This window comes from Lepeophtheirus salmonis, chromosome 14, assembly GCF_016086655.4.
Source record: "Lepeophtheirus salmonis chromosome 14, UVic_Lsal_1.4, whole genome shotgun sequence".
NCBI lineage: Eukaryota > Metazoa > Arthropoda > Copepoda > Siphonostomatoida > Caligidae > Lepeophtheirus > Lepeophtheirus salmonis.
In genome coordinates, this window is record NC_052144.2 from 17,264,167 (window position 1) to 17,290,765 (window position 26,599).

Sequence of the window (26,599 nt, forward strand, 5' to 3'; positions counted from 1 at the left end):
CTTCTGGTCTTCATCAAATAAATTTCGTAATGACACATTGACATAAGATTTTTACGACATGGGAAATTGTAGCAGTATTCCAATGTGGCAACAAATCTTTCGAATCCCCAATTTTCAACAATTGAGAGGTGCTTATATCAGCACAAATTATTTCGATGAGAAATAATCCTATACTGTTTTTTCAATGTTGAAGATGATCATTCAACTCAACCGAATGCAGGTAAATGGCATGTAATAATAATTTAGAATCGGGAAATATTCGATTTTTGGGAGAAAACCCGTCTCTTCCCAGTCTTCATAAAGAATTTTTTGTTTATTTGGAACCGGTTTCAATTTTTGGAACTGTTTCTCATCCCTAATGTGGTGATCCTCTAGATGGATTCTAATATCAAACACGAAAAACCATACGTTATCATTAAATACTTTAAATAATATACTCCAAATGTGAGCATAATAGGGATTATGTACCTCACACCTAGGATTAGACCTTGTCAAAAAGATACTCTTGAATCCCTTCCCCCCTTCTATAAGCTTTAAAAAATTCCCCATAAATTCAAGTTTTTGTGTGCAAGTAAATGAAAACTCCATTGCTAATGCAGATTTAACTAAGAAAATAGAACTCTACATATTATCATTTGGAGAACGAACTAACAATAACTAAATTTTAAAAGTGATAGGCCAACACGACAGATTTCTTTAGTATGCTGACTTATCTCTACAGTCGAGTTACTTGGAAGTGGAGCTCAAAGAGCGAGGTAAGATTCTTGATAGTTTAAATATTACCGGAACGGCAAAGAAAAAAGGCCCAAGAGGTATTTTAAAAATATTTTTGTTTATTTTTACTTCATATTACAAATACAAACATTCACCGAAAAGCACAAAGTACCAATACCAAATTTTAAAATATTTAAAAGATTTGCTGTCTATTTTTAATAAATTTGTGTAAAAAATAAAATGATTATTTATACTTAAATATTGAAATATATATATATATTACGGCATAGTAAAACTTTTGTGATTAATTTTATTTCAACTGGTAAGCATGTAACACAATTCAAAATTTGTCATTTACTATTTTAATTTCAATTTCAATTCAATATTATTTATATTGATTTTTTAATTTTTTTTGTAAAATAATAGGTATAATAAAAATAAATCAATTATTTTTCCGATAGATGGCTATAGTAATATGTATCTCACGTTGTATAAGTTCGATCGTCTTATGCTAAATATTGTTAGAAAGATAAGATTTCGTACTAAAAAACTTTTTAGATAGTTTTGTGATTGTTCGACTCAGTATTGTTTGAGCTCCTATCAAACATGTACACCAAAATCAATTGTTTGAACGTTTAGACGATAACTCACGATAATTTTAAAATATGTATTATTTTTCTATCATTATGAGGTAAATACCTGAACTTATAAATTTTTTTATTTATAAATTTTTTAGATAAAGAAATTAGCTTAAAAAAATATTCATACAAGCTTATTGTAAAATGATACTTTTCTATTATTATAGAAAGATAGTTTAATGGTAAATAATACTAGATATGGTAAAAAGAAATCCATTATTCTTCCAATTGATGGTTATAGTAATGCGATCTTGCTTTTTATAAGTGCGTTCAGTTTAGGATGGATGGCGTTAGAAAGATAAAATTTCATATAAAAAAAATATTTAACTCAGCATTGTTTGAGAGCACTCGAAATTGGACACCAGCAAAGAAAAAAAACTCCATTTTTTACCATTTTTCTTCGATAAAGGCAAAAACGCATCACAAGTGTCAGATAATGTGAATATTATTATGTTCCTGATACTGTAACAGCCCATCACGTAAAAGATGTATGTCCAATTGTCGATTCCGAACGTCATGTGAGCAATATTTTGATTGCAGAGGAAAAATATTAATGGAAAAAAAGTAATAATATAAAAAATGTGCAAAATTTGGAACATTTGGAAAATTACTTATAAATCTAATAATTATTAATGCATCTGTTAGAAACTTATCATACCGATTAAGTACACGTTTTGGACAACACTGCCACTGTGTATTGCGCAAAAACACAAGTGGTATTTCAGTTACATCTAAACTTAATGTGCACGTATTTGGATTGCTCCTCATCTACTCTAGTTATTTTGTGCTATGCATCCTATGAGCTATATACTCATGTAATCATTTTTTTAAGTATTATCGACTAATAAATACATATTATGACATTTTACATTTGTATGCCCAATGGAACAATTTTGACCATATAATGGTTGCCTGATGTATCAAATTTGGGACATATAAATCAAATACACGTTTATATAAAAATATTTTATTTTATGTTAAATAAAGGTTAGTTTAAGAGAATATACTTCATATATGTTATAAAAATTTAAAAATCTAATTTTATCATAATTTAGGTTATAGAGGGCTAAAATATATCAATTTCATTTTATTACCTCTTATATTTAGCTAAAAAATACATATGGTTTAAAATATTGTGTCAAAAACTGTCAAATATGGAAAAAGAAAATGGAGGACTTCGATAAAAAATAAGACACTTCCAAGTGGACAACTGGGGTTCTGGACAAAATCTCGACAAACATTTACAATATTTTGGGCAAAACGAAAATGTTTAAGCTTTAAAATTTTAGCGGTCTAATTGTCAAAAGAGCCTCTTTAAAAAGTACAAGAACTTGATTCAAATCTTTAATTTGATCATAAAAAATCATGCCTTATTAGTGTTGGATCGGTCTTAGGGCTGATTTTATCCCCATTCCCCGTTTTAGTCTTTTTTTTTTACCATTGTCTTGTAACAGCTATCTTATTATTTTTTTCCGTCCTAGCTAAAAATGAAGAATATAAAAACTAACAAAATAATGAGGGAATGCTAAAACGCATTTTTCTGGAGTATAAAACGTTCTAGCTTCAAAACTCATACACATCAATTATCTTGTTTCCTTGAAAGAGGTTATGATAAAACTTCAAGAGCTGAATCACGTAGTAAGTAACTAACTCATTTCAGCTGTTGTGGTTAACATAAAAGACGGTTTAGGACCGGCTATCAGACTGGACTGATAGGACTAGAGTCTTTTTTATTTTTTTTCGACCATTCCAACATGCATTTTTTCAGTATTTATAAAATTATTTTTAGATTTTTTTAGAGCAGCTTTATTTCTTTAAGAATTTATTAAAATTACATATTATACCTAGAACTTTGAGTATGTAAAAACTTATTTAAACATTTAAATTTTCTCCTACTCATCATACTTATTTTTTCGAATATAATTTTTCCCCGGATAATTTGGTTATTTAATTGGATTCATTTTATCCAAAAGAATACATACAAGTTAAAAACTAAAATATTTCTTGAGAATCCTCCAAAATATCTGGGTACAACTAATGTTAATTTTCCAGAATGTGATCTATTATATTTTTTTTTCAAGAAAGATTATTTTACAGAAAAATCAAAGTCTGTGAATTTAAAATATCCCTCTAAAAAATTTACATGGCCCATGAAATTTGGCTTTAAATGTACTATTATCAATTTAAATAAATATATAATATTATTTTCAACATTCTATTCAACATCAGTTGCATATTGGAAAGACTTTTACTGTAGAGATCACGTCTAAATCTTACGCTACAGATTTACAAAGGTCTATCATAAAAAAATAGGGGAAATTTTGTATGTAATTTAAAAAATATATATTTCGTCTATATTTTTTTTTAAATGCCACCTATATTATGGATCTCTATCAGAATATATATTAACCCCCCAAGGCAACTGATAAATTTAAATTGATTTTCATGTGTCCTTTTCTCTACTTGTATGTAAATTACTGAGCTCAGATGTGTTTTGTTTGGAAATAATTGTTTATGCCTTTATGTATCGAAATACGAATTCATATTAATCACTCAATAAATATTGAAATAGTAAGTCCTCAGATTTCTATGGACCAGCCGGTATCAGAGTAAAATAGGCCCTGGGATGTTGTGTGTAATATTTATAAATTTCAAACTTCAAATTTGAACAAAAAATGGTCTTTCTCATATTTTAACTATTACAAATTTTAATCCAAACAATAATTTTTTACAAAAATGTTTTTAACAATAAACTCATCATTTATCATTTATAGAGCTTAATATGGTTTTAATAAAAAAAACTCAACATAAATGTGTCTATATACAAATTATGTACTAAGAAACTGTAGGTGTATAATGGCTATTATATAAAAACCCTCTTAAATAACAAATATATTTCAAGATTATTACATATTTAAAGATTTATAATTAAACATTATTCCACATTACTTAAATCATTAATTCACTTAGTAATAATAAAATATATAATTATGTGAACAAAGCATTCTCTTTCAAAACACATCTCAATTCTGATTAGGGTCCTTCCTCTTCTTATAAATCAAATATCTGCCACATAAACTAAATTATAATTATTCAGTATCCTATTTAATTGAAAGATATTTCATTCTTTAGGATGAATTTCGTACGTCAAATAAATTTTTATAGATAAAATACTAAATTTTATCTAATATTTGTCCCTAACTTATGTAATATAAAGGGTGATTCAAAACGAGCAGTTTTTTCCAGTAGGGATTTTTTGACAGGCGTGCACGAGTTCTGTCAAATTCATGCGTCATTTTTACTCAGTATTGTTTTAAAATTCTTTATGGAAAGATATGCCGAGAGTGTAGCCGAAGATCGTGAAGAATCGATTCCCCACCGCTCTCAACAACTTTGGTACTTCAAATTGAAGCACATGGTCTCCATGATATTTGGTTCCAACAAGACGGTGCCACTTGCCGCACAGCGCGCGTAACAATGGACTTATTGGGACATCATTTTGGTGAGCAATTAATTTCACGTTTTGGCCCGGTGAATTGGCCACCAAGATCGTGTGATATTTGGACTTTTTTCTTTGGGGCCACGTAAAAGCAAAAGTATATGTGGATAAACCAGCGACGATTGAAGTATTGGAAGCAAACATTTAGCGAGTTATTTGTGAGATTCTGGTCACAATGCTCGAACGCGTCATAGAAAATTGGCGCCAAAGAATGGACCATTAAATGGCCAGTTGTGGCCAACATATGAATATTTATAGAAATAATTGTAAAGGATTGTTTTTTCGGTTCATAATAAAGTTTTGACCAGAATATAATATTTTATGTGTTTTATTTCTACAATCCAAAAACCGCTCGTTTTGAATCACCCTCGTATTTAAAAAAAAATCAAATTATATGACATTTATACGACATTAAAACGATAAATCACGTATTGAAGGAACTAAAGTGCATTGTAATTCATCATGAACGTATAAATGTCGATTTATTTTTATCAATTACATATGTATTATAATCACACTTCCTGCCTTGTTCTATTGGAGTAGAGATAAAAAATTGGTCCATGATGGATCATAAATAATTTCACTTTCATACTCCTCTTAATTTTTTATGATGCATCGTATCATTAATATAGTAATGAATGTATGTGTATGTAGTCTAAAGATGATTATCATTGATGTTTTTGTTTTTTCAAAGAAACTCAATTTTGACAAATCATATTTACAATTATTTTCTTAGCCAAACAAAACTCAACTTGAATAAGAACATTTATATGTTTTATCCCTGAATGGAAATAGATACAAGTAAAATAAATAGTTTTCGTTAGATCGTAAATATAAGGATACACTGAATAGCAATATCATCTTTGCTCGGCATTTAAGGAAATAAGCTAATATGATGCACATATGTACATGCATATATTATAACGCTCTTAATAAATTTCCCATCATTCCTAAATCTGATTGGTAAGTTAGAGTATCTTGTGATTTGCATGGTCATGTCAGAATATGGAAGAACATGTTTTCTACATACGAGTAAATGAATGTATCTTAATTAAAGCTGAATGTATTGTTTCTTCCATATTCAATTATGTGTCTTAATGGATAGCTTCTTGGATAGGGAGAAACAATAATTGCATATTATTTTAGATATTAATTGAAAATGAAAGATACTATTATTGTTATTATCAAGACGCATCTTTTGTGTCTTCAGATGTTTTTTATATTTTCTTCATATATTTATGAATATTAATGGTCTACTATAAAATACTCATTTTAGCTTCAGCAAGAAATCAGTTCCATCATGACGAGTCTCAATTTCATCTTTGTATTCATCTTCTTTCTCATTAGAGACATTTATGGCGATCCTGTGAGTATCATCAAGGAGTTCCTCTCTTATTCCTCCTTGGACTCCAATTGCGATGCTATGGGAGTGGATATTGAATTGGAGAGCAATTATTTATTGAAGGGACTATCAGAGAGGCTTAGTATAAGGTAACTATTATTGTTGGGGCTTAGTATTATTTTTTAGACCGAACTAATTCGGCCAAAAAAAAAGAAGCTCAGTCTGGACCGGTCTCATGTAAAAATTTGCTCTAGATCGGTCCAAAGGAAAAATTAAATCTAGTTCGGTCTCAAAAAAGCGGTCTAGACCGATTTTACAGATTGTTTATAGCTCGGATACATTTTGATCCCGCCGTCTCTTATACGTATTCAGTATTTGTTCTAGAACTTATCGTGTACTTTTGAGATTCTTTTGAAAAAAAGGAATGACAGTTGATCTAGAAAAAAAATGGTCTCCCATAATATATGAGACTGAAAAAAAATCGGTCCAGGGTGTGATACCGCAGTCAGGACCGAAAAATTGGTCTAGACAAAATTACTTAAGACCGAACAAAAAAAATCGGTGCTGGATCTAGTCTCAATACTAGTAAATATGTACCTGGTATGTTGAGTTGCTTCGGTTTAGTTAAAAATGTTGAGTCCAACAAAAGATTTCATCGTGATGCAGAGGTGCCCAAAGGGGATGGGCTGGAGGGGCTGTAGCCCCCCCCCCATTTTTGGAATTTTTGTTTTTACTAGAAATTTTTTGTGAATAACTTTGGATTTTGAATTTTTTTTTTAATTTAATATTTGAAATTTCATTTTTCAATTTAGTTTTCAAAAAAATTATTTTCTGTGAATAGCTATGAATTACTAAAACTTTTTTCCAAAAACAAAATATTTTTTGAGATTTAATTTTAGAAAACTTTTTTTTTTAAATTCTAAAACCCTCCCCCCCCCCCACAAAAAAGATATAATCCTGCGGACCCCTGCTTTGTTACCCAAATTTGCACAAAAAAATAAATACGTATGTAAAACAGATTAACTTTATAGTAACGGAGGTAAGAAATACGGTATTCAAAATTAACCTAGATAATTCATGAAAATAATATAAGCAACCCTCAAATTTAAATTTTATATTATTATTATAAGTTTTATTCACATAAATTAGTGAATAAAACTTATTTATAATCTAAGGCTTTCATTGAATGTTTATAAAGTTTTTTCTAAATTATGAGTATTATTTATTAATTACTATTTATTTATTAGAATTGAATATTGGAACTAATTTATAAGTTTACTTATAAGTACTTTAGTTACTTAAATAGAATATACCATCAAAATTCCCGAACGCATCTAAAGTATAAATTATTATGTTTGTGTAGGGCGTAGCCACTAGCCATGTTATTTCATTCACATAGTCTTGTGAATAGTCAATGTCATTAGTGTGAAGTGTAACATTAGAGTGAGAGATTGCGTGGATTCCCGTTGCTCGGTCAATAGTGTATAAATTATGTAGATAAACTTATGAATGAGCTATCAATATACATCTCATATAACTTTTGAGCTATTTCAATTTTTGTTTATCATGTTAAAGATTTTTAATTATAATATTTTTAATACCTGGCCCAATTAATTACTACATATAATTAATAACTACCTATAGCTATAAATTAAATCTATATTTATAGTCTCTACACTCAAATGACTCAATAGTACTTATATAGGCTATAAAATATATGTTATTATAAAATTGGAGTCGGATTTTATGCAGCCCTTCTTTAAATGGTGTCTGGAAGTTGGTAAAATTAGGACCACAACCTAAATCCTTGTGTTTAACAATAATTCATTTATAAAAATGTGTCCCTCAGACTTGTAGCTTCGTACTGATTGCTAGGCAAGGCAGGCAGATTTTGACTAAAACATCAAACCAATCATATTTTATGACGTCACTATTAAAAAGCATGGTGGAAGTCAAACATCAGTTGTACATGCATTATGGTATTTCTATTAACACTGATTAATGTTAAATAAATTTATCAATTAAGAAGAAAAAAAAATGGGCAAAAAAATGTCATCTTGAGCAAAGAAAAAGAAAAATCCTTATTAAGACTCTAGCCCCCAGGCACTAAGAATTTATTTTAAAGTGAATGTGCGTAGGCTGTTTGACTTTTTTTACCAAAGTGTTTTTGTTTTAGATAAAAGCCAAATTTGATATATATAGTTTTTGAAGATACAAAATCGTTTTCTTAAATTTTAGGTTATTTTTTTTTTTAATCAATGGACTAAATTTGACGAAAGAACATTTAAAAAAAGAAGGGAAATTGACTTAATTTTTTTCTTTGAAAATGATGACATTAAAATTTTTTATACCAGAGGAATAGTTTATTGTAGAACTATAAACGTATACAAAATTGCAATGACCTTATGGGTTGAGCACCACTACTCTTAGCCCTCCTAGAATTTGGAGTATACCCTCTTGAAGTTTGCTACGGTTATGACTTACAGGACAGCTACGTACTGATAATTTAAGTTTTTATGATCGTTTATATTGATTATTAATCGTCTTTCACCTTATGGACAGGTAGTAGATACTAACACTTCGAAATCTATTATGTAAGGTGTAGGATATTATCAAGTAAAGTAAATATTACTTCGATTCATACTTCTGTGGCATGAGCGCTCTTTAACTAAATTAGTTTGTTTACAAAAGGATCAAGAGTGGTGCCACCTTGCGGCAAAATGATACAACTCCCTCAATGATAACATTATTTAATAAATATATTAATTATTATGTGTAAATTCAAAATTTTACTTGGTGAGGAAGAAAAATAAATTAAAAAGAAATACACTTTACGTTGCTTTTTTTTATTGGACTTTTATTAAAATTATCAATAAATAGACACAACAAAATAAAGTTTAAAATTATAATAAAATACATCAAGAGGGATTGCGATAACATTAATCATAAATATACGTTATATTTTAAAATTAAACCTCTAGTTCAAAACTCAACCCTTCAATATTAACCACTTATGTTTTTTTACAGACTATATAAAAATATAGTAAAGTCAACCACTACAAAATATTGGTATTTTAAAATACAAAAATAATAAAATTTAAAACAGACAAACAACAGCTGAACAACAATTTATTCGATGTTCTCTCCTCATCATCAGGTATCGACTTACTAAACATGAGTAGAACTTACACGACCATTGTGGGAAAAACTTAACAATGTATGTAGCTTAGTTCCATTCTCTATCCTCGTAACAGGGAATCCTTAAGGAAAAGGCTACATAGTTTGCTGCAGAAGCAAATAAAATTTTGCTCGGAGATTGAAAGCTTATAGGACATTCAGAAGTGAGGAAGCTGGTTATGTATACTTTAGCACAAACTAAAGCAAAGCAGACGACCCTAGTTACTGTGGTAAATTTTTCCTTCCCTTGGGTATTCAAAAAAAAAATGTAAGCAAACCAATACTAGGGAATACATTCAAATTAAAAATATCAATATTAAACTCGAAGAAGTATCGAAAAGCAGATATCCTTGATAATGCATGAATGATTGAGTTAAACATATATCCATAGTACTTGCTGGGCGAGTCGAAGTACATACAGCCCGTGGAAATTTGGTACTTAGCTGTAAATTTCCTATTTTCCTTGACAAATGTGAGGGTCTCCATTCTTACCTTTCCTATTTATTTATGTTGTGCCTTCAAACAACAACTGTTACACCAACTAGCAGATAATATATAATAAGATAATACATCTTTATTTTTAGACTTTTACATCCCTTTCTCTAAGACCGGCAATCCCACTTTTTTGAGACTATCTCAAACTTAATCAAACATACCTCTTTAAGTAGGTATGAGAAGTTCAAAAGGACACAATTTTCGGAGGAGTGTTTAGGCTCCAATATAATAAAAAAATAAACTTACTGAAATGATCATTGAGATTTAGTTGTATAATTATAATTGTTGTTTACTTTGTTGAAGATGACAAAAATACGATTAATGACGTTATGAATAGCATATTTTTTAATAATTTCCACGGTCCTAAATTAGGACTGATACAACCCTATAATCTCAGTTGATTAAGCAAATTTTTATCTTCATTTAAATTCCGTAGGATTCAGTTATTCGAAAGTGATAGCCTTAATTGGCAAAACAACCCATATTTGCATCAATTAAATGAATACAATGGTTGCTATTTCATTATCCTTGAAGATATAAGTGTTTTGGATCGTGTTGATAAATTTTGTGTACGAACAGGGCTCGCACCTAGTTTCTTCATCATAATTGAGGAGAATCGTGGTAGTATATATATAAATGGAGAGGATATCCGCACGCTTCATTTTCCATTGGTTGTATTCAGAAAGAATTCAGGTTCCAGTCATTCAAAGGATTTTTTTATTTATTAAAACGAATATCCATTCCATAATTTCCTTTTTTCTTTCCAAGAACAAGACTACAACCTGCTCTTAACATGTGTTTATACAAATTGGAACTTTAATCAAGAAAACATAGATCAATGGAATTACAACTTTGGATTTAAAAAGGACTCTCTTCAAATATCAAACTATTGCCAAGTAACAATTTAATTTCAGTGATTCGATTTGCATTTTATATATATAATTTTGCCATATTTCAATTAATTATATTTAGTCTTCAGCCATTGGTCAAACAATTAGAGTGGAATATGTTGCATTTACTCCCTTTATTATGGGAACAGATAAGCTGGAAGGTGTGGACATATCCATGATAAAAATTCTGGCACAAAAGTACTCATTTAATCCAGTATTTTCTCGTAATGCTGCATGGGGTACCTTTGATGCGATAAATAATGCGTCCACTGGCATGATCAAATCAGTAGGTTAAATTAAAACATTTTGATGTTTATCAAAGTATCTTATTTGATATTTAGTTAAGTGAGGATAAAGCTGACATGGGGATTTCTACACCAGGGATAAGTTATTATAGACATTTGGTAGTTAAATATACAGGTGAGTATACACTAAGGTGTTTCTTATTTTTCATTTTGTTAAATGTCCGAGTTGCTGCATCAAAATACGTTCCTATTGATAAAAAAATACAATCGGCAAAGTTTCAGCAAAATTGAAAAATATTTGGAGGTAGCCTCAAAGTTTTGGAAATTGCATTTTTTTCAAAAAAGGGACTTCTTCTTCAATTATCATGAAAACGGTTTGAGATACAGCTTTTTTTTATTCTATAATTTTTTAAAGAAGATTTAATTTACTATAAGATATATTATTGCTTTATAGGGATAAAAATATTTTCACAATGAGTTATTTAATGAAAAATGATTGAAGAGAAAAATAATACATATGGAACGTATTGAGCAACAATTTTTTATATTTTTTCTTTTTTTTCCTGTAAGATAACCAATTTTCATGATATATTTTCATTTGGTTGAATTATTAGAGTATTAGAGTGAGCAATAAGTTTTATTTATTAAAATGAATAACACTGGTAAAGCGTTTGTTTAGAGCGGTTTTTTTCATTGATAGTTAAAAAAAATGATACTCAGTTATTCTTAATAATTATTTATTTTCCTTTCTGTGATATATATTTTATTAGTTTATAACTTTATTAACACAAAATAGTTTATATCGTAAAAATAATAGTTTCTACTCAAACAAGCACTATTATACAATTTACATATTAATAAATGGTTATCCTTTTTTCTGAGTAATATGTCTAATATACTAAGGTATTACAGATTTATTTTTTCCGAGTTGGATACATATTTTGATGCTCTTCAACAACTTGTAATAAGAGTTGAAGCTGTAATTCATCAGTGTTTAACGAGAAACTGTATTGTTTAATAATTGCCACTCCTTGGTCATTGAGAACTTGAAGAGAATCAATTATTTCAAGGGATTTCTTAAAATTATTGTGTCTTGACTACAATTTTGAATCAACATTTAAAAACTCTTCTGGGAGTTTCAGCAGCTCAATAAAAATTTTTCTTTTGCCTTTTTTGTAACAAAGTCTTCTAAATTTTTATAGATGATTTTATTCCTTGAATTTTTGTCTTGTTTTTCTATATTGTCTGCTACTCCCCAATCTGGAACGGCTTCACAAATTGCAGTAACTTGCGTTTCACCTGTACCAGATGCAAGTAATTTGGAAATTCATCTTCCAGAAATTATTATTGGGATACAATCCACCATATCTTTTCCAATTAGATCGAAAATTATTTTACCATCCAAATGGATTACCAGAGAAATGTTACATCGGAATTTTTATTTTTTTAAATATATATACAGTTCTCCAAATGCGAAATGTACTTTGGTTAAGAGCAAACTCATTAATGATTTTGCCTATACTCTTGAGTGATTCTACTAATATAAAAACAAATTTTCGATTAAACACTTTTGTGCGATCAAAAGCTGATTCATCTTCTGGAGTAATTAAATTGTTTTCTTCCTCTTTTAAAAATTTGATTTAGTAGACTCTAGTTCTTCTCCCTCTCTAGTATTTTCGTTATATAGTTATAATAAGGGTAGAGTGAATGCCAAATGGATTTAAATTGTAAACAAAAGTACTCCAGATTTGAATATTAGAAATTATGGTTTATAAAGGGCACTTTAATATTTAGGACACCTTTGCAGGACCAATAAATTGGACTAATTTAACATCCCAAATTAAGGATCAATACAATTCAGACAAATAATCATGTTTTACAGAAGGAAAATATTAAAAACATAAAAACTTTGCATGCAACAAGTTATATACGTATAAGTTATCTCTTCAACTATTTTTATTGCAATTCATATTATGCATATTTTCTCTCCAAGAAGTATAAATATATCTTAGAGTAAATTACGTTTTCTTAAAAAAATAATAAAATATCAAAAGCTGTATTGGGAACTGTTTTTACAATAATCGAGGAAGAAGTAATTTTTTTTTTGAAAAACTTTGAGGCCGTTGAGCCACCTCTAAATATTTCTCAATTTCACTGAAACTTTCCCGATTGTATTTTTTTTAATCAATAGGAACGGATTTGGATCCGGTGACCCGGATATTTCAACAAAGGGAAAAATAAGAAACACCTATCCACATTACATTAAGGAGTAAACTTGTTATTTTTTATTTTTTTTTCATTAACTCTTAGTAAGTGTTTACCGTCAAACCATCGACTACATGTGTACAAAACCCAAGCCCCTTCCCTCCTATCTAAATATTGTTCGTCCCTTTTTGGACTTTGTGTGGCTCTGTATTCTGATCTCAACGATCGTTATGGCTTTATTTCTTTATATCTTTTACAAGATTTTAAGGAGTATCAATCAAGATTTTGTCATTAAACGGGCCGCTTTGTCAGATTTTTATATTTTGACTGTTGTACATCTTGTAGAGCAAGGTATTTTATGTGGAAAAACAATCAATAAATACTTTTGTACCCATCTTCTCAGGTATCATGAATTGGTTTACTACTTGGTCCTCCGGACGGATCCTTACAATAACTTGGAATATATTTCGAACCATTCTGATAATGGCATATTGCTGTAATCTACGCGCTGTCATCATTGCTAAAGAGTACAGCAAACCAATTGACACAGGACACGATATTTTAGAACAAGTAAGAATCTTCTTTTTTTTTTTCAAGATCTGTTCTTCAATATCTTATCTTAATTACAGAAACGCCCTGTTTTTCTTTTTGGGAATGCACTTCCTACAACACTTTTGAAAACCTCTGAGTTTGATGTCCATAAAAAAATCCTTCAGCAGTTTACTGGAACCTACCATTATTTAAATACTAAAGGAAAGTTGGAGAATGAAGTGTATGATGAAGTCATTCAAAAGGATGGATGTATTCTTTTCTTGGGAATCCTTATGAGAGATGCAACATCCGGACTTATAAAAGGTGTTGTCCTATTAATATGTCTATGACTAATTTTAATTATTTACTTTGATATAACACAGATTTCTCAAATATGCCCTATCAATTTGCAAAGTATCCATTTGGATTCTATCATGTCGGTTATATCGCGCAAATGGAAAACTCTCCATACATGGATGAATTTTCTCAAACACTTTTACGTATGGTTGACATGGGGATTCCAGAAAAGCTATTTAAGCAGTTTTTACCATTGGAGGCTTATATTAAGGAAAAAGAGTCCCGTGTTGTTGAGGGTCTCTCAATCAATCATTTCATTACGACCTATACGGTATTAGCTTTTGGAGTTTTAGTATCCTGTATTACATTTGCCTATGAACAATGGAAAGTAAAAGGAATGTATGAAAAATAAAAAATTCATATCGAATCATAGATACGAAATAGTTAAAAATTAAGTTGATGTATCATTTTTATTCCACAATATTTGAAATAACTTATTAGATATAATTAATTATGAAACTATTATATTATAATTTAAATATCCGTCTCTATTTTTATAAATACAGGTATATTGTATTTACTACTCAATAATAAAATGATTCAAATTAATTGACTAAAATTGTCTTCCTTGACCAGATAAGCTCTAGATTTCTTATAATATCCTAATAATATAAACAAAATATACATATTAATATAATTAATTCTCTGATACGCAAGCCTTTAAATCCTTGAAAAGTTCAATAAAAGCTTTACGATATGAAGCATTAAGAATAATGTAAATACAAGGATTAATTAAGCCAAAGCACCATCCAAAGGCGTAAAGAGGTATGTGCCAATGTGGATATAGCTTTGCACTTGGATCTGAAACAAGTTGAAGGATTCGGATAAAGTTATATGAAAAATATTAAAATAATTATGCAGTTAGTATTGGATTCGAGGTATAATTATCGAGTTTTGGGTTGATTCGTGTTCATGTTAGGATAAATTGATAATTTTTTAGAACGGTCGAATTTGAATTTTTTTTTAATTTCCACATAATATGTTTGTAATTTGCATTCTCATTTTTAACACATCAGTTCATCTTTTCTTAAGAAAAGAACGTCTGTAGTTTTGAACTGTTCTTTCGAGTTATACTAGAAATTTGACTTATCCTTAACAGAACGTTTTGAATTTTGATTATTCAAATTTGAATACAGTCGAATTTTCCGAAAAATATTTCGGGAGTAATTTTCAGCTGTTGTAAACTTTTTTTTTTTTTTTTTTTTTTTTTTTAAGTTTGAATTATACTCGAACCCAATACTAATGTTATTACATACCAATTGCGAGGACCAAAGCAGGAGGAGCTGTGCAAATGACAAAGCTTAGAAAGATCATAAAGAGAGTTAGAGAGATTCGACTTTCTTTTTTACTCCGTCCATTGCTGTTTTTCTGTTCCTGGAAGATGTGATAGATTATATTTATACTCTGCTACGTATAAGTAGATATATAAAAACAACAGAAAAAAGAATAAAACCTTTATTTGACTATTTTGACATTCCAAGCTGGAGGAAAAGGAAGTTTGATGAAGGTCAAAATCCGTATTTCGATGACTTTTTAACTGTTTTTTTGAGCGTTTGACAATTAGATAAATTCGTGAGTAACAAAAAACAATAACAAAACCAGGTAGTACAAGGCCAATTATTAGAAATGTTTGCCGGGGAGATCCTTTCCCCTCTTTGGAGTCAATCATTGTGCACGTCCCAGTACCATCATCAAATCCCATATTCCCCCATAATCCAGTGAGAGGCACAAGAAGTGCTAAAAATGGTAGGAGCCAAACCGAGCCCAGTATTAGGATATTTGTTAGTCTATTAAACTGAAACGTACAAACTAACTGTATTGAATGACCTTGTTATTGATAGAATACTTACTTTAATAACAGATTCAGGAGGGTGACAAACCAGAATATACCTATTAAATGCCAGAGCTGCTTGATTCATCATCATTACTTTAAAAAAAAATACATAAATTAATTAATTTAATTGCATAAACTACGCACAAACCTGTAATATTCCAGTAAAAAATAAAAGCATATAATCGGCAAACGATTCCTATACGACACAAATAACATTCATAAAAGGTATCAGCAGTTAATGGTAGACAAATTATGCAATAAAACAGATCTGAAATAGTGAGAGATACCACAAAGATGGTTGTTGACTGGCCCTAAAAGAAAAAAAAAGTTACAGTTGTTTAATCTCCTTTCTAAATGGATATAAATATGTAAAAAATATTAAAAGAATGATTCCTGGATATGAGGATTTTAACCAATAAAATTAAGCTCTTTTTAAATTTCTAAAACAAAAAGCGTAGCATTGAAAGTCTTTTTAAGTATGGGTAAGTGTTTTATGGGTATTCCAATACTCTTCGACTAATAATATAAAGCCAGAACACCCTTTAGGACCATTCGCATGCCCTGACAGCAGCATTCACATGATTATGAAAATTTGATTTGTGAAATATGGGAGGAGGGGTGGGGGGTTACGTCATCGACGTGTGATTGCTTTCATGATAAGTGGCACTCCAAGTACGAGCTCCAAGACCAATCAAGATTTGAACCGTTTTTAGTGCGTCAGTCCGTCGATTTCACTATTATGAACAGTCCTAGTCTAATGTCATTTTAGCTATTTAATAAAAATAATAATATTCTAATTTAATAATTATTTAATCCAATGTTAGAAAATGCTCGGTTCGGTTCTGGAAAGGCACTTATGTGAAGAAGACAGTTTTTAACACTATTCATATTTATTCACAACAAGTGACTAAGTAGCTTTGTGTCGGTTCCTAATTAGAATTGAAGACTACAGCCCAGTTCAGTCTCAGTCCGGTCGAGTTCAGTACTGCATATCAGTCCTAAAATGGATAAAGTTCGGTCCTTGATGACGTCACACAACTTTATCTCCAATTTTTTTTTAATGAGTTCTAGTACTGACAGTCTGAAGGGCCCATGGGTTTAAGACTGGAGCGAATAAATAAAGACTGACTCAACACTACCTATAACTGTAAAAAGGGGGATTTCATTCCGTCAATTCCAGTAGCAGGGCTAAAGGGAGAGCAGAAGGAACAAGTGCTCCGGGCTACAATTAAAATTTTTACAAAGAGGGCCAAATTTGTCCATCACTACAAAGGGATCAATTTTTCTAACACTAAAATGAAATATTCCCTTTTGTTAAAAAAATAAAGTGTCTGTTTTTTTCAAATGACCACACTATAAGTTAGACATGGGCTGCTAATAAATCTGGCAAAATATCTCATATCTGTATCGTATCGCTGCTATCAGATGAAAAAAATTGAACTTTAGATATTCTCTCCGATTTTTTATATTATCCTTTCAGAAATAAGAAGGGAGTTGAAAAAATAATGGTTCTTCAATTTTTGTAGACAGGGAATGCTTAAAAAACAGAGCTCTATACACACTTAGACGAATGAATGAATGTATCTGTTATGACTTATGTACTTTTTAAAAAGAGTTCGACGCAATGTTATATATATATCATCTAAGCTAGAGATATCTTGTCTCTGAAAAACTAGTAATAAATATTTAGCTTAGTCTTTTTTTATTTATGGTTTCTTTAACGATATAAATATGTTGGCAAAGTTATAATAGGGACAAAAACCAACAACAAATTCTTTCAGAGATACGGCCAGTGTTGTGGCGATCCTTATTTATTTGGTATAGCCCTGTTGGTCCTTAGGACTGTTGGTTCTTGGGACGGGATCTTAACCGCTGGTCTTTGGAATTTCTCCTATAAATGTCGATTGTTTATTATTCTAAATAAGATATACGAGTTATCTATTAAGAGCATTGCACATATTTTGCAAAAAATATTCCTGTTATCATTATAGAGTAATATAATACGATCATTTTATATTTTTAATTAGTTATATATAGTATATCTAATATAAATTGAAGAGCCAATATTTAAAGAACAGTAAACTGGATTTATCTCAATTTTAGAAAAAACAACAATTCCTTGTGATATTCTGAAAAAATATTCACATCAAGACTTACATGTTATATCTAAGTTTTTTCAGTCACGTAAATTATAATTGACACATGACTGTTAGTCGTATCCTTTATGGACATTTTGAATAGTTGAAAATATTTTATACAATACCAAATGCATAAATCAAAGAAATGGGAGATCAGATAATGTTTGTCATCCTGTTTAAAATCTCTATCGGACCACGCACTCTCCCTTCCGAAAAAAAAAACAAAAAAAAAAAACATAACAGAAACACGCCAAAAATCAATTGGTAACTTTCTTGTTCAATTCTCCGCAACTATGGAAATATTATTTAATCATTGTTTGAAAATATTTACAGTTTAACAAGAACTAATTCAAATTCAACCAATCAACGTTTAAAACACTGATTTGGAGAAAAGATGCAGAAACATCCACACCTAATAACAAAATACATTTTTCTGTTCGATAGGTAACACTGTGACCTATGAAACTTTGTTTTAATTTAATATCATCACGCCAACTTTACGCCGAAAAGAAACAGAAAAAATAGAAAAAAGTTTGTAATAAGCCATTTCTTCCCAACTTTGTTATTATTATTCAATAATTGTAGGGAATTGATTATCTAGATTAATAAGAACTAATGCTAATTTAACCAATCAATGTTTCGAAACTGATTAGGTTAAAAGTAGCATAATCATTCGATATCTGACAACAAAATGCTCTGTATATTTTTATAACGCCGTGATGAGACAAGCTATTTTCAACTGCACCCTGCTTGTTTACAAACATAAATATTCTGCTTTTTTATAAGGAATTATTAATAACTTCTAAATTATAATACTACCTGGAGGATAACAAACTTGAATCACGCAAACTGTTGTGCTAAAAAATATCACTTTTGAGGAGCAATTCTACTAGGTAAACTTAAATGAACTTTGTACATTTATAAAGGTATAATATTTATCGTAGTGGTAATTTTATATCAACTTCACATGGTATTAAAAGTAACTCTTTTATGTTGAAGTAATATTTGAGATCCCAAAAATTGTTTTGCCTCAAGAACTCAAAGAACAACTCAAAATCAAATCAATATGTTAAAGGGTTTTCTAACGAAATATTCAATAATAAAAAAAAAATCATTTTATGTAGTAAATTTCATTCAAATAATTAATCAATATGAAATATTCTTCCTCAGTTAAATGGATTTGGAATAACATGATTCAAATAGTTGGATTCAGAGCCAGGATCACAAAATGTTATGCCAAACTATAATATTAGAATAATTGATTCGTAGATGTGTGTAGCTTTAATAAAGTTGTTTATATTAATTACATATAATAGGGAGTGATAATATAAATCTAATTTCTATAGTATGATTCGAATAGTTTCCTGAGGTTGGATTTATAATATTTAGAGATCTCTGCTCCGAATCTCCAGCTATTTTAAAAATTACAACTCCAAGTCATAGATATTTATAAATATATTCTATTTTATAAATTCATTTGACTACTTATGTAAATAAATGTAGCTCTACTGACTCTGGACTCACTCATACGTCATAAGCCTCGGTTTTATCTTCATGGGAATTAAATGTACCAAATTACTAAAAATTACATTATTTTGAACCTTTTAAAGTTATGAACGGGATATAGAAAATTGAAGCAGTCTAACTGATGTTTCCAATTGGTTCTATTTCGGGACCCAATATAAAAATATTGTTCATACCAATGAATTAATTATTAATGCAACGTTAATGGGGGAATATTTCATATTATTTGAATAAAAATAATTCAAATTCTAAATCCGTTCAACTCAGTCTTATGTGTAAACAATACAGTTTGTATGGAGTTTTTTATCCGTTTCGGCTCGGCAACTAACATATGGATACATAATCAGCCTTATGAATTATTTACATTATTATTCAAAGATCAATAGAGGATATACTATTTGAATGAAACTAACTAGATAATCTTGTACAAACACGATTTGAAGTTAACACTCTATATTTTTAAAGGGCAAATCTATTAGTTTAAATGATAAGTCCAATAATTTTTTTTTTTAATTCACTTTAGAAAATTCTTTAATATATATCGAATTTGATTTTGAATTGTATACCTACATTCAGTAAATCTATTTTTTTTTTTTTTCAAAAACAACTTTTTGGGATTTTAAATACTATCCCAAAATGAAGAGTTATTTAAAATGGCATGTGATGTTGATATAGAAATACAATGATCAATATTATAGCCAAACAATTTACAAAATAGATATGCAATCAAAAATGAAATTTTTCACCACAACAGGTTGCGTAATTGAGTTTGTGCTCCTCCAGGTAGTATAAGAATTCATTGGAATTATATTCACAACTTTAATTGATTTGTTATTTTGATACAAAATATATGTACATAGATTACTTTAAATTACTATTAGTTAGGATAACAAAGAGTATTTAATTTGTATTAGAAAAAACAAAACATAGTATGAATAGACTCGTAGTGATTACGTAATTTTTTCTTAAAATCAAAAGTTTAACAAGGAATACCCATAATTACATAATATGAAAAAAACACTTTATAGCTATGTAACTAAAATTGATCAACCTTAGGAACTTTTTGTTATGTCGAGAATACTAAAAAAACTAATTGTGATTTGTGAAACAAAATTTCATAATTGATGAATTGGAAATTTGAACCTTTTTTTTTCCTATACTTATGTTTACAAATAGGTTGAAAAAATTGAAGATTTTTGAAGAAAAAATAAAGAAAAATTGACTCGAATTTTTTATCACTACTCTCAGAACCGGTCCTATCAGTCTTTGTGACGCGATGATTCTTAAGACCGTCAGTATTTTGGTCTGTCAGATGTAGAACTGATTATTAAAAAAAAATAAGTTGAGTGACGTCATCAACGACGGATCTATATTAGTTTTAGTACTAATATGCAGGACTGAACTGAACCGGACCGAGATTGAACTGCAATCCTAAGTAAGGGTCAACACAGCACTAACTATTCCGGAAGATGTGAAAAGGGTCGAAATTCCAGGGAGTGTTAGTAAAAAAAAGTAAAATACGTTCGTAACTTGTGAGATATTTGTGCTTTTATTAATTTTGCCTCACTATTTTAGAAATTAGAAAGAAAGAACCTTATAACTTATAGTGATATTTATAAGTAGATATGTCGTTTCTCAAAGTTAACATGTTTTTTATGAAATATGCCTATGCAACTATTGGATTAATTTGATTCATAAAAAAACTCTTGCTAAAATGAGATTCACGTCATATGTAGATTAATAAATTTATAATAATAAATAAATAATTAATAAATTGATGATACCTATAAAAATCGATTATTATACTTCTTCTGAGAAACACAACATAATATTAATAAATTGTTAAATTAAAATACCTTTTTTAGTCTGGAAAAAAATCTTTAATTATTTTTAAATCAATAAAAAATATGTAAAAGTAAACATGGAAAATGCCATGTAGAAAATAAAAGTATGTACTTTAGCAAAAGTGGTCTATGAGGAGTATAGTAAAAATATATTTATAATAAAAGATCCATCGTCGCTTTATTGGTGACCAGATGTCACGGCTTATGTACATTATACACGGAACCACTCATTGTGCATTTCTTAAAATATTCAAAAATCGCTCAAGCTAAGACAATGTCACACATTTTAATTGACAATCGAAAGTCGAAGAAGGACTAGTTTCAAAAAATTTAATCCAAAAAAATCAAAAATCAAACTTTGTCTCCTGTTAGACATCGGACAATTTGGAATCTGGTTACCTTATCTTTAAGGATATGAGACGATTTTTGAAAAAAAAAAAAAAAATGGTATTATGGTATTTATAAATTTAGTTGGTATATGAAGAAATATTCATTTTCTCTGACATGTGAGCCCATTGCATACCCCATTGAAGCATTATTGTAGATCTAGTACTTAGATCGGATTAAACTGCAACTTCAGACTCAACACATAAGACTTCAGGCTTGAGACGCAGAATGATCCTTTATTTCAAATTATTATTATCATTGACGTGTCATTTATTGTTTTTTATAGATTTGGATTCGAGTATTCATCGAAATTGAAAAATACTCGAAATAAGTAAAGACGCAATTATTTTGTAAATTACTCAAACTCGTCCAAAATATCTTTTGAAAAACTTAAGATAGTTTTGAATTGGAACCACGGCAACTCGGACTATTTATAAGAATCTCGAATTATCAAATATCTAGTTATTTATTTTTGATATAAAGGAATATCTAAATATTACTACTAAATACAAATTTTTGAATAAATATTCAAAATAACGGATACTGATGGTGCCAAATTTAAAAATATTTTATATGTAATTATACATAACAAAAGATAGGAATGGTGACACCATCATTTGCAGATCATAACAATTATACAAGTCATAACTGGTTCTAATACCCGCCGTACTCTTACAGTTGATATTTGGCAGTTTTAACTGTAGCGCGTAGGCCTAGGCCCACGAATTATTTTTCTGTTATAAACTTTGTATTTTATTTAAAAATCAGTATTTGAAATTGCCCAATCGATCAAATCACCTACTATAGTAGGGGAACAGTGATAGAAAATTAGCACTTTATAACTTATTTAAGTTAGGCATTAGATATTTATCAATACCTGGAACTTCAGTTCCCAAGTGAGAGGGTCTTTTCATCTGATGGGGAAATGGTTTCTAAGAAGATAAACATGATTAGTTACGATGTAGCAGGTTAATTAGCCTTTGTGGTAACCTCAATTATTAAGACATTTTATTAATTACTCACGAAATGACATATTCAATGAAGTAGGTAGTATATAATAAATATTAAAAAGTAATTTTTTATATTACTTTTTTAACAAAGTGATGTCATTATTCTATGAGCTACTAGAAAAGTAAAGATTACTTACTAACACATAACTACCCAATAGTGGTTAAGACATAACCACTTAATTCTTCTATAGCGGATACAAATTAAAGCCCCAAATAAATTATAAAAGAGTATGTAATTTATTCAATAAGGCGGATTTCATTTATAGTGAACAGATTTTGTAGGTCCCTAGAGATCCAAAATAAGCGGGTTCTACTGTATTCTCTCTTTAGCTTTTTTTATAGTGATTTCTTTCTTATATAAAGTAGCAGACTCTACGTATCAATGAATTCAATAGGGTAGTGTTAATACATTAATACGCTTGTCCGAAGTAAAGCTCTAGGATCTCAAATTATAAACACTGAGAGGAAATCGAAGTTCTGTCAACAATTCAAATAACTCAGTGACATCTATTTTTTATCATATAAACTTTGCTTTGAGCTTCGATTTATTATAATTCAAAATGTTTTTAGCAGGGGCGTCCGCCGGATTATACTTCTTTTTTTTGAAAAAATCAAGGTTTCCAATGGACTTGTAAAAAAGGATTTATGAGCAATTCTGTACTAGGTAAAGTGGGGTATAATGGCTGTATTTATGTTCGGAGGCCTATTGATATTTTTTAAAGCATATATTCTCCCAAAAACATAAAATCAATTATATAAATAAATACATTCTAATGTTTAATATTAGAAACTCAAAAGAGATGAATCGAAGACTCAAATCCACCGTAATAATCCCACCCTACATATATCAGGAGCTGGTTTATATTTTTGGGGGCCTTGGTTTTTGGAATTTTTTTAATAAATCTACTGTTATTCAAAAAAATTATTTTTTTTGGGAAAAATTTCAAAAATGCACATCTCTTTATATTAAATTAATTTTTTTTGAAAAAAATTTTAAATATTAAATTTATTGCAAAAAAAAAAAAAAAAAAAAAGCTCAAAAATTCCCAGCTGTTTACAAAAAAAAAAAAAAAATCAAATATTAAATTTTTTGAGCAAAAAACTCATTTTTTTATTTTCTAGTAGTTATCAAAATTTCTTCATTTAGGGATGGGGGATAAAGTCCCTCCAGTCGACCTCCTGCGGTCGTTCTTGTATATAGTCATTCAATTGGATATTTGCCTGATTTTTTAAAGTGAACTTTAATGCAAGAGTCAATAATTCGGAATTTCCTGTTTTAAACTAAGTGTGACAGACGAATGAATGTCATTTAAATAATAATTTATAATATCCATATGTGAATTATAATATTTGAACTCTTTCTTCGAATGTATGTTTTACAAGAAATCACATAAAAATGAGTCATTTAAAAAGAAGAAACATAAAATACAATTTCTACAGAAGTAAAATACAATTTGTATTTTAATACAACATTTTAACAGATGGTACATTCGAATCATAAAAAAGAAATGGTACAACAGCAACCCTACATATATATTTTTTAATAAAAAGTAAAGGTTATTTCATTACTTCTTTATCTTGAGGCAATGGCAATACAAATGAAAAGACAAGACATACATACATTTTCAAATTCAGTTTAAAAATATCACTAGTATAAGGTATAACAAAGAGTAACAGGGAAAATTGATTGGTAGTTCAACTCTGACTCTAATTGGTTATTGAAATTGACTTGTTGTCCTTAACAAGATAAAATACAACAAATTCAATGTTAATATTAATGTTTATAAGGATTTTAATGGTATTTTGACTTTATAAAATAAGAAATCACTTTGATAATAGAATCTGATGGCGGTGACTCAAAAAGGAAATGTCATAAACGTTTTCTCAAGTTTGATCGGCTCCAATTGTGGAGAAAGAAAAAACACCTATTATACACAAATAATAAATAACTGATCATTTTTTATATTATTGTAATCTTAGTCTAAACAAAATTCTATAAAATATGGTGGGAATCTGTGTAGATAATCATCGATAATAGTAATGATTATAATTGCTTTACTCATCCCCTAAATAATTATTGAAAAAATAAATAAAGAGAATAAATACTCTTCTTACCATAAGTTTCTTAGAGCGACATAGACTAATGAGAGTGATGAGATTTATAATTGATCCAATGACAGATATCAAGATGGATAAGACGAATCCAGCACGGATATCCTCTGGAGGTAGATTGGATGTAAAGGATTTATCTTGATGAGGCGGAAAAATAAAATTTTGGTTATCTTCTGGATACTCCATCCCTCAGAGTTTCTAAATGCTCGTAGTTATGTTCCAACAGCACTTTAATATAATAATGTATTATTTGTAGCAAAAATTTGTAATATTAGACAAAACGATTGTTAAAATATTACAATGATCATTGCTTTAAAAAGAGTGTCTCCTTGCTACCTCTTATTATAGATTCATAAATAATGATGACAACAATAATTAGGTAGCATATTCATTATATATCTAAAATATAAACAACACTGCCTGCTTAGCTCTACCTATGTTGATATTAATATACCTATGCATGTAACGCAACAAACGTCCTGAAAATGACGAGTTACTTCAAAAGGAGTGTGCCCTTTTTTTGACTCTTTAAAATGGCTATGATTAATTAATCATGATCCCTTACCAATTTACACTTATTCTAATATCATTCACAAATACTTATAACAATCGTATGATAAGTGAGAAGACGTTTGTAGGCACTAAATAGGCCTATACAATAATAATAGTATTGACTAGCAGATGTAAAAAAAGGATAACAAATGCGAACAAATGTTTTTTTGTTTTTTTATCGTTCTTCAGCCGTATGAGTACTATTATAATTATTTGAATGATATCAAGTACTATTCATGCATTCCACAGTAAGAAAACTCGAATACAAATCGAGGATCTTTACTTTTAACACTAAAAATCTTTTAAAATATTATTACTTACTATTCTGATCAAAATATATGTATTTTTCTTACCTGATACAATAAAGTCAATTACTTCAATAGTACAACGTATAGTATAATTTGTATAAATGAAGGTAAAGATAAGTAACAGTACCGACTTCAAACATGCTTTTATTTATGGGAATGATATCGATAAGGATTTGAAACTGAAAATAGATAAAAAAAAGAGTGTCAAATTCTCTTTAAAAAAATAAGGAGCAATCGTTGGAGGACTGAGTAATTACTCAACCAAGATGATATTTCCTAGAAAAATGTATTAATAGCTGAGATGGGAAATATTATATAGTTTTTTTAACGGAAAAAAGAAGAATCGATAAACACGCAACCTAGTCTAGTCAACATCTAATTTAAATGATTATGGATTTTCGATCTAAAGATTATGGTTTCTTTTTAAAAATTTGAGTGTATATGAAGAAAAGAAATGCTGACATGCCTAAGGGGACACTAATTAACATCATTGTCTGTAGTATTTCCTTATTACTTATTATTGTTGATGTGAGAAGTAGTAGTATTCGTCGGGAGATCATTCAGTCTTTTGTGATCACGTTTCAAAAAGATCAAATATGTGTATAAAGTACATTAACTGATTTTGATGATGTTTCATTGTTAATACTATATTTGTGAGATTGTCTATGTATACAGATGGATTGAAGATTACTAAAATGGTTTGATGTTTGATCGACAGTAACAAGCTAAGTTATCTTAAATATATATTATAAATATTGGAAAACTAATGTTCAGAAATACTCATAACTTTAGTAAAA

The 26,599-nt window shown here is 29.1% G+C and overlaps 2 protein-coding genes across 6 annotated transcripts; one reads left to right on the forward strand and one right to left on the reverse strand.

Annotated features, from left to right (window-relative positions):
- The first annotated feature begins 10,624 nt into the window (after positions 1 to 10,624).
- Positions 10,625 to 14,445, forward strand: LOC139907172 (glutamate receptor ionotropic, delta-1-like). Its single transcript, XM_071893393.1, has 7 exons — positions 10,625 to 10,761; positions 10,838 to 11,041; positions 11,097 to 11,175; positions 13,311 to 13,556; positions 13,609 to 13,775; positions 13,835 to 14,060; positions 14,120 to 14,445. Exons 2-7 carry the CDS (start codon positions 10,895 to 10,897, stop codon positions 14,443 to 14,445), a joined length of 1,191 nt encoding a protein of 396 aa, XP_071749494.1. The 5' UTR covers positions 10,625 to 10,761; positions 10,838 to 10,894.
- A 39-nt stretch (positions 14,446 to 14,484) lies between these two features.
- Positions 14,485 to 25,992, reverse strand: LOC121129592 (protein trapped in endoderm-1). 5 transcript variants are annotated; one of them, XM_040725313.2, is made up of 7 exons: positions 25,848 to 25,992; positions 24,946 to 25,170; positions 16,076 to 16,238; positions 15,944 to 16,020; positions 15,547 to 15,888; positions 15,350 to 15,467; positions 14,485 to 14,894 (listed from the first exon to the last, which is right to left on the reverse strand). In XM_040725313.2, the coding sequence occupies exons 2-7, from the start codon at positions 25,126 to 25,128 to the stop codon at positions 14,731 to 14,733; spliced, it is 1,047 nt and encodes a 348-aa protein (XP_040581247.1). In that variant the 5' UTR covers positions 25,129 to 25,170; positions 25,848 to 25,992; the 3' UTR covers positions 14,485 to 14,730. The 5 variants fall into 5 exon arrangements, with proteins under 5 accessions (XP_040581247.1, XP_040581249.1, XP_040581250.1 ...); XM_040725315.2 differs by lacking the exon at positions 25,848 to 25,992 and adding an exon at positions 25,508 to 25,678; XM_040725316.2 differs by lacking the exon at positions 25,848 to 25,992 and adding an exon at positions 25,397 to 25,415.
- Positions 25,993 to 26,599: the final 607 nt, after the last annotated feature.

Excerpts from the sequence above, each read along its gene's own strand:
- LOC139907172 (XM_071893393.1), top strand. The coding sequence starts at position 10,895 with ATGGGAACAGATAAGCTGGAAGGTGTGGACATATCCATGATAAAAATT. Across the intron at positions 11,042-11,096 it reads CCACTGGCATGATCAAATCA|TTAAGTGAGGATAAAGCTGA; the intron begins GTAGGTTAAATT and ends TTTGATATTTAG. Across the intron at positions 14,061-14,119 it reads AACATCCGGACTTATAAAAG|ATTTCTCAAATATGCCCTAT; the intron begins GTGTTGTCCTAT and ends GATATAACACAG.
- LOC121129592 (XM_040725313.2), bottom strand. The coding sequence starts at position 25,128 with ATGGAGTATCCAGAAGATAACCAAAATTTTATTTTTCCGCCTCATCAA. Across the intron at positions 15,889-15,943 it reads CTCCTGAATCTGTTATTAAA|TTTAATAGACTAACAAATAT; the intron begins GTAAGTATTCTA and ends TGTACGTTTCAG. Across the intron at positions 15,468-15,546 it reads GTCAAAATAGTCAAATAAAG|GAACAGAAAAACAGCAATGG; the intron begins GTTTTATTCTTT and ends CACATCTTCCAG.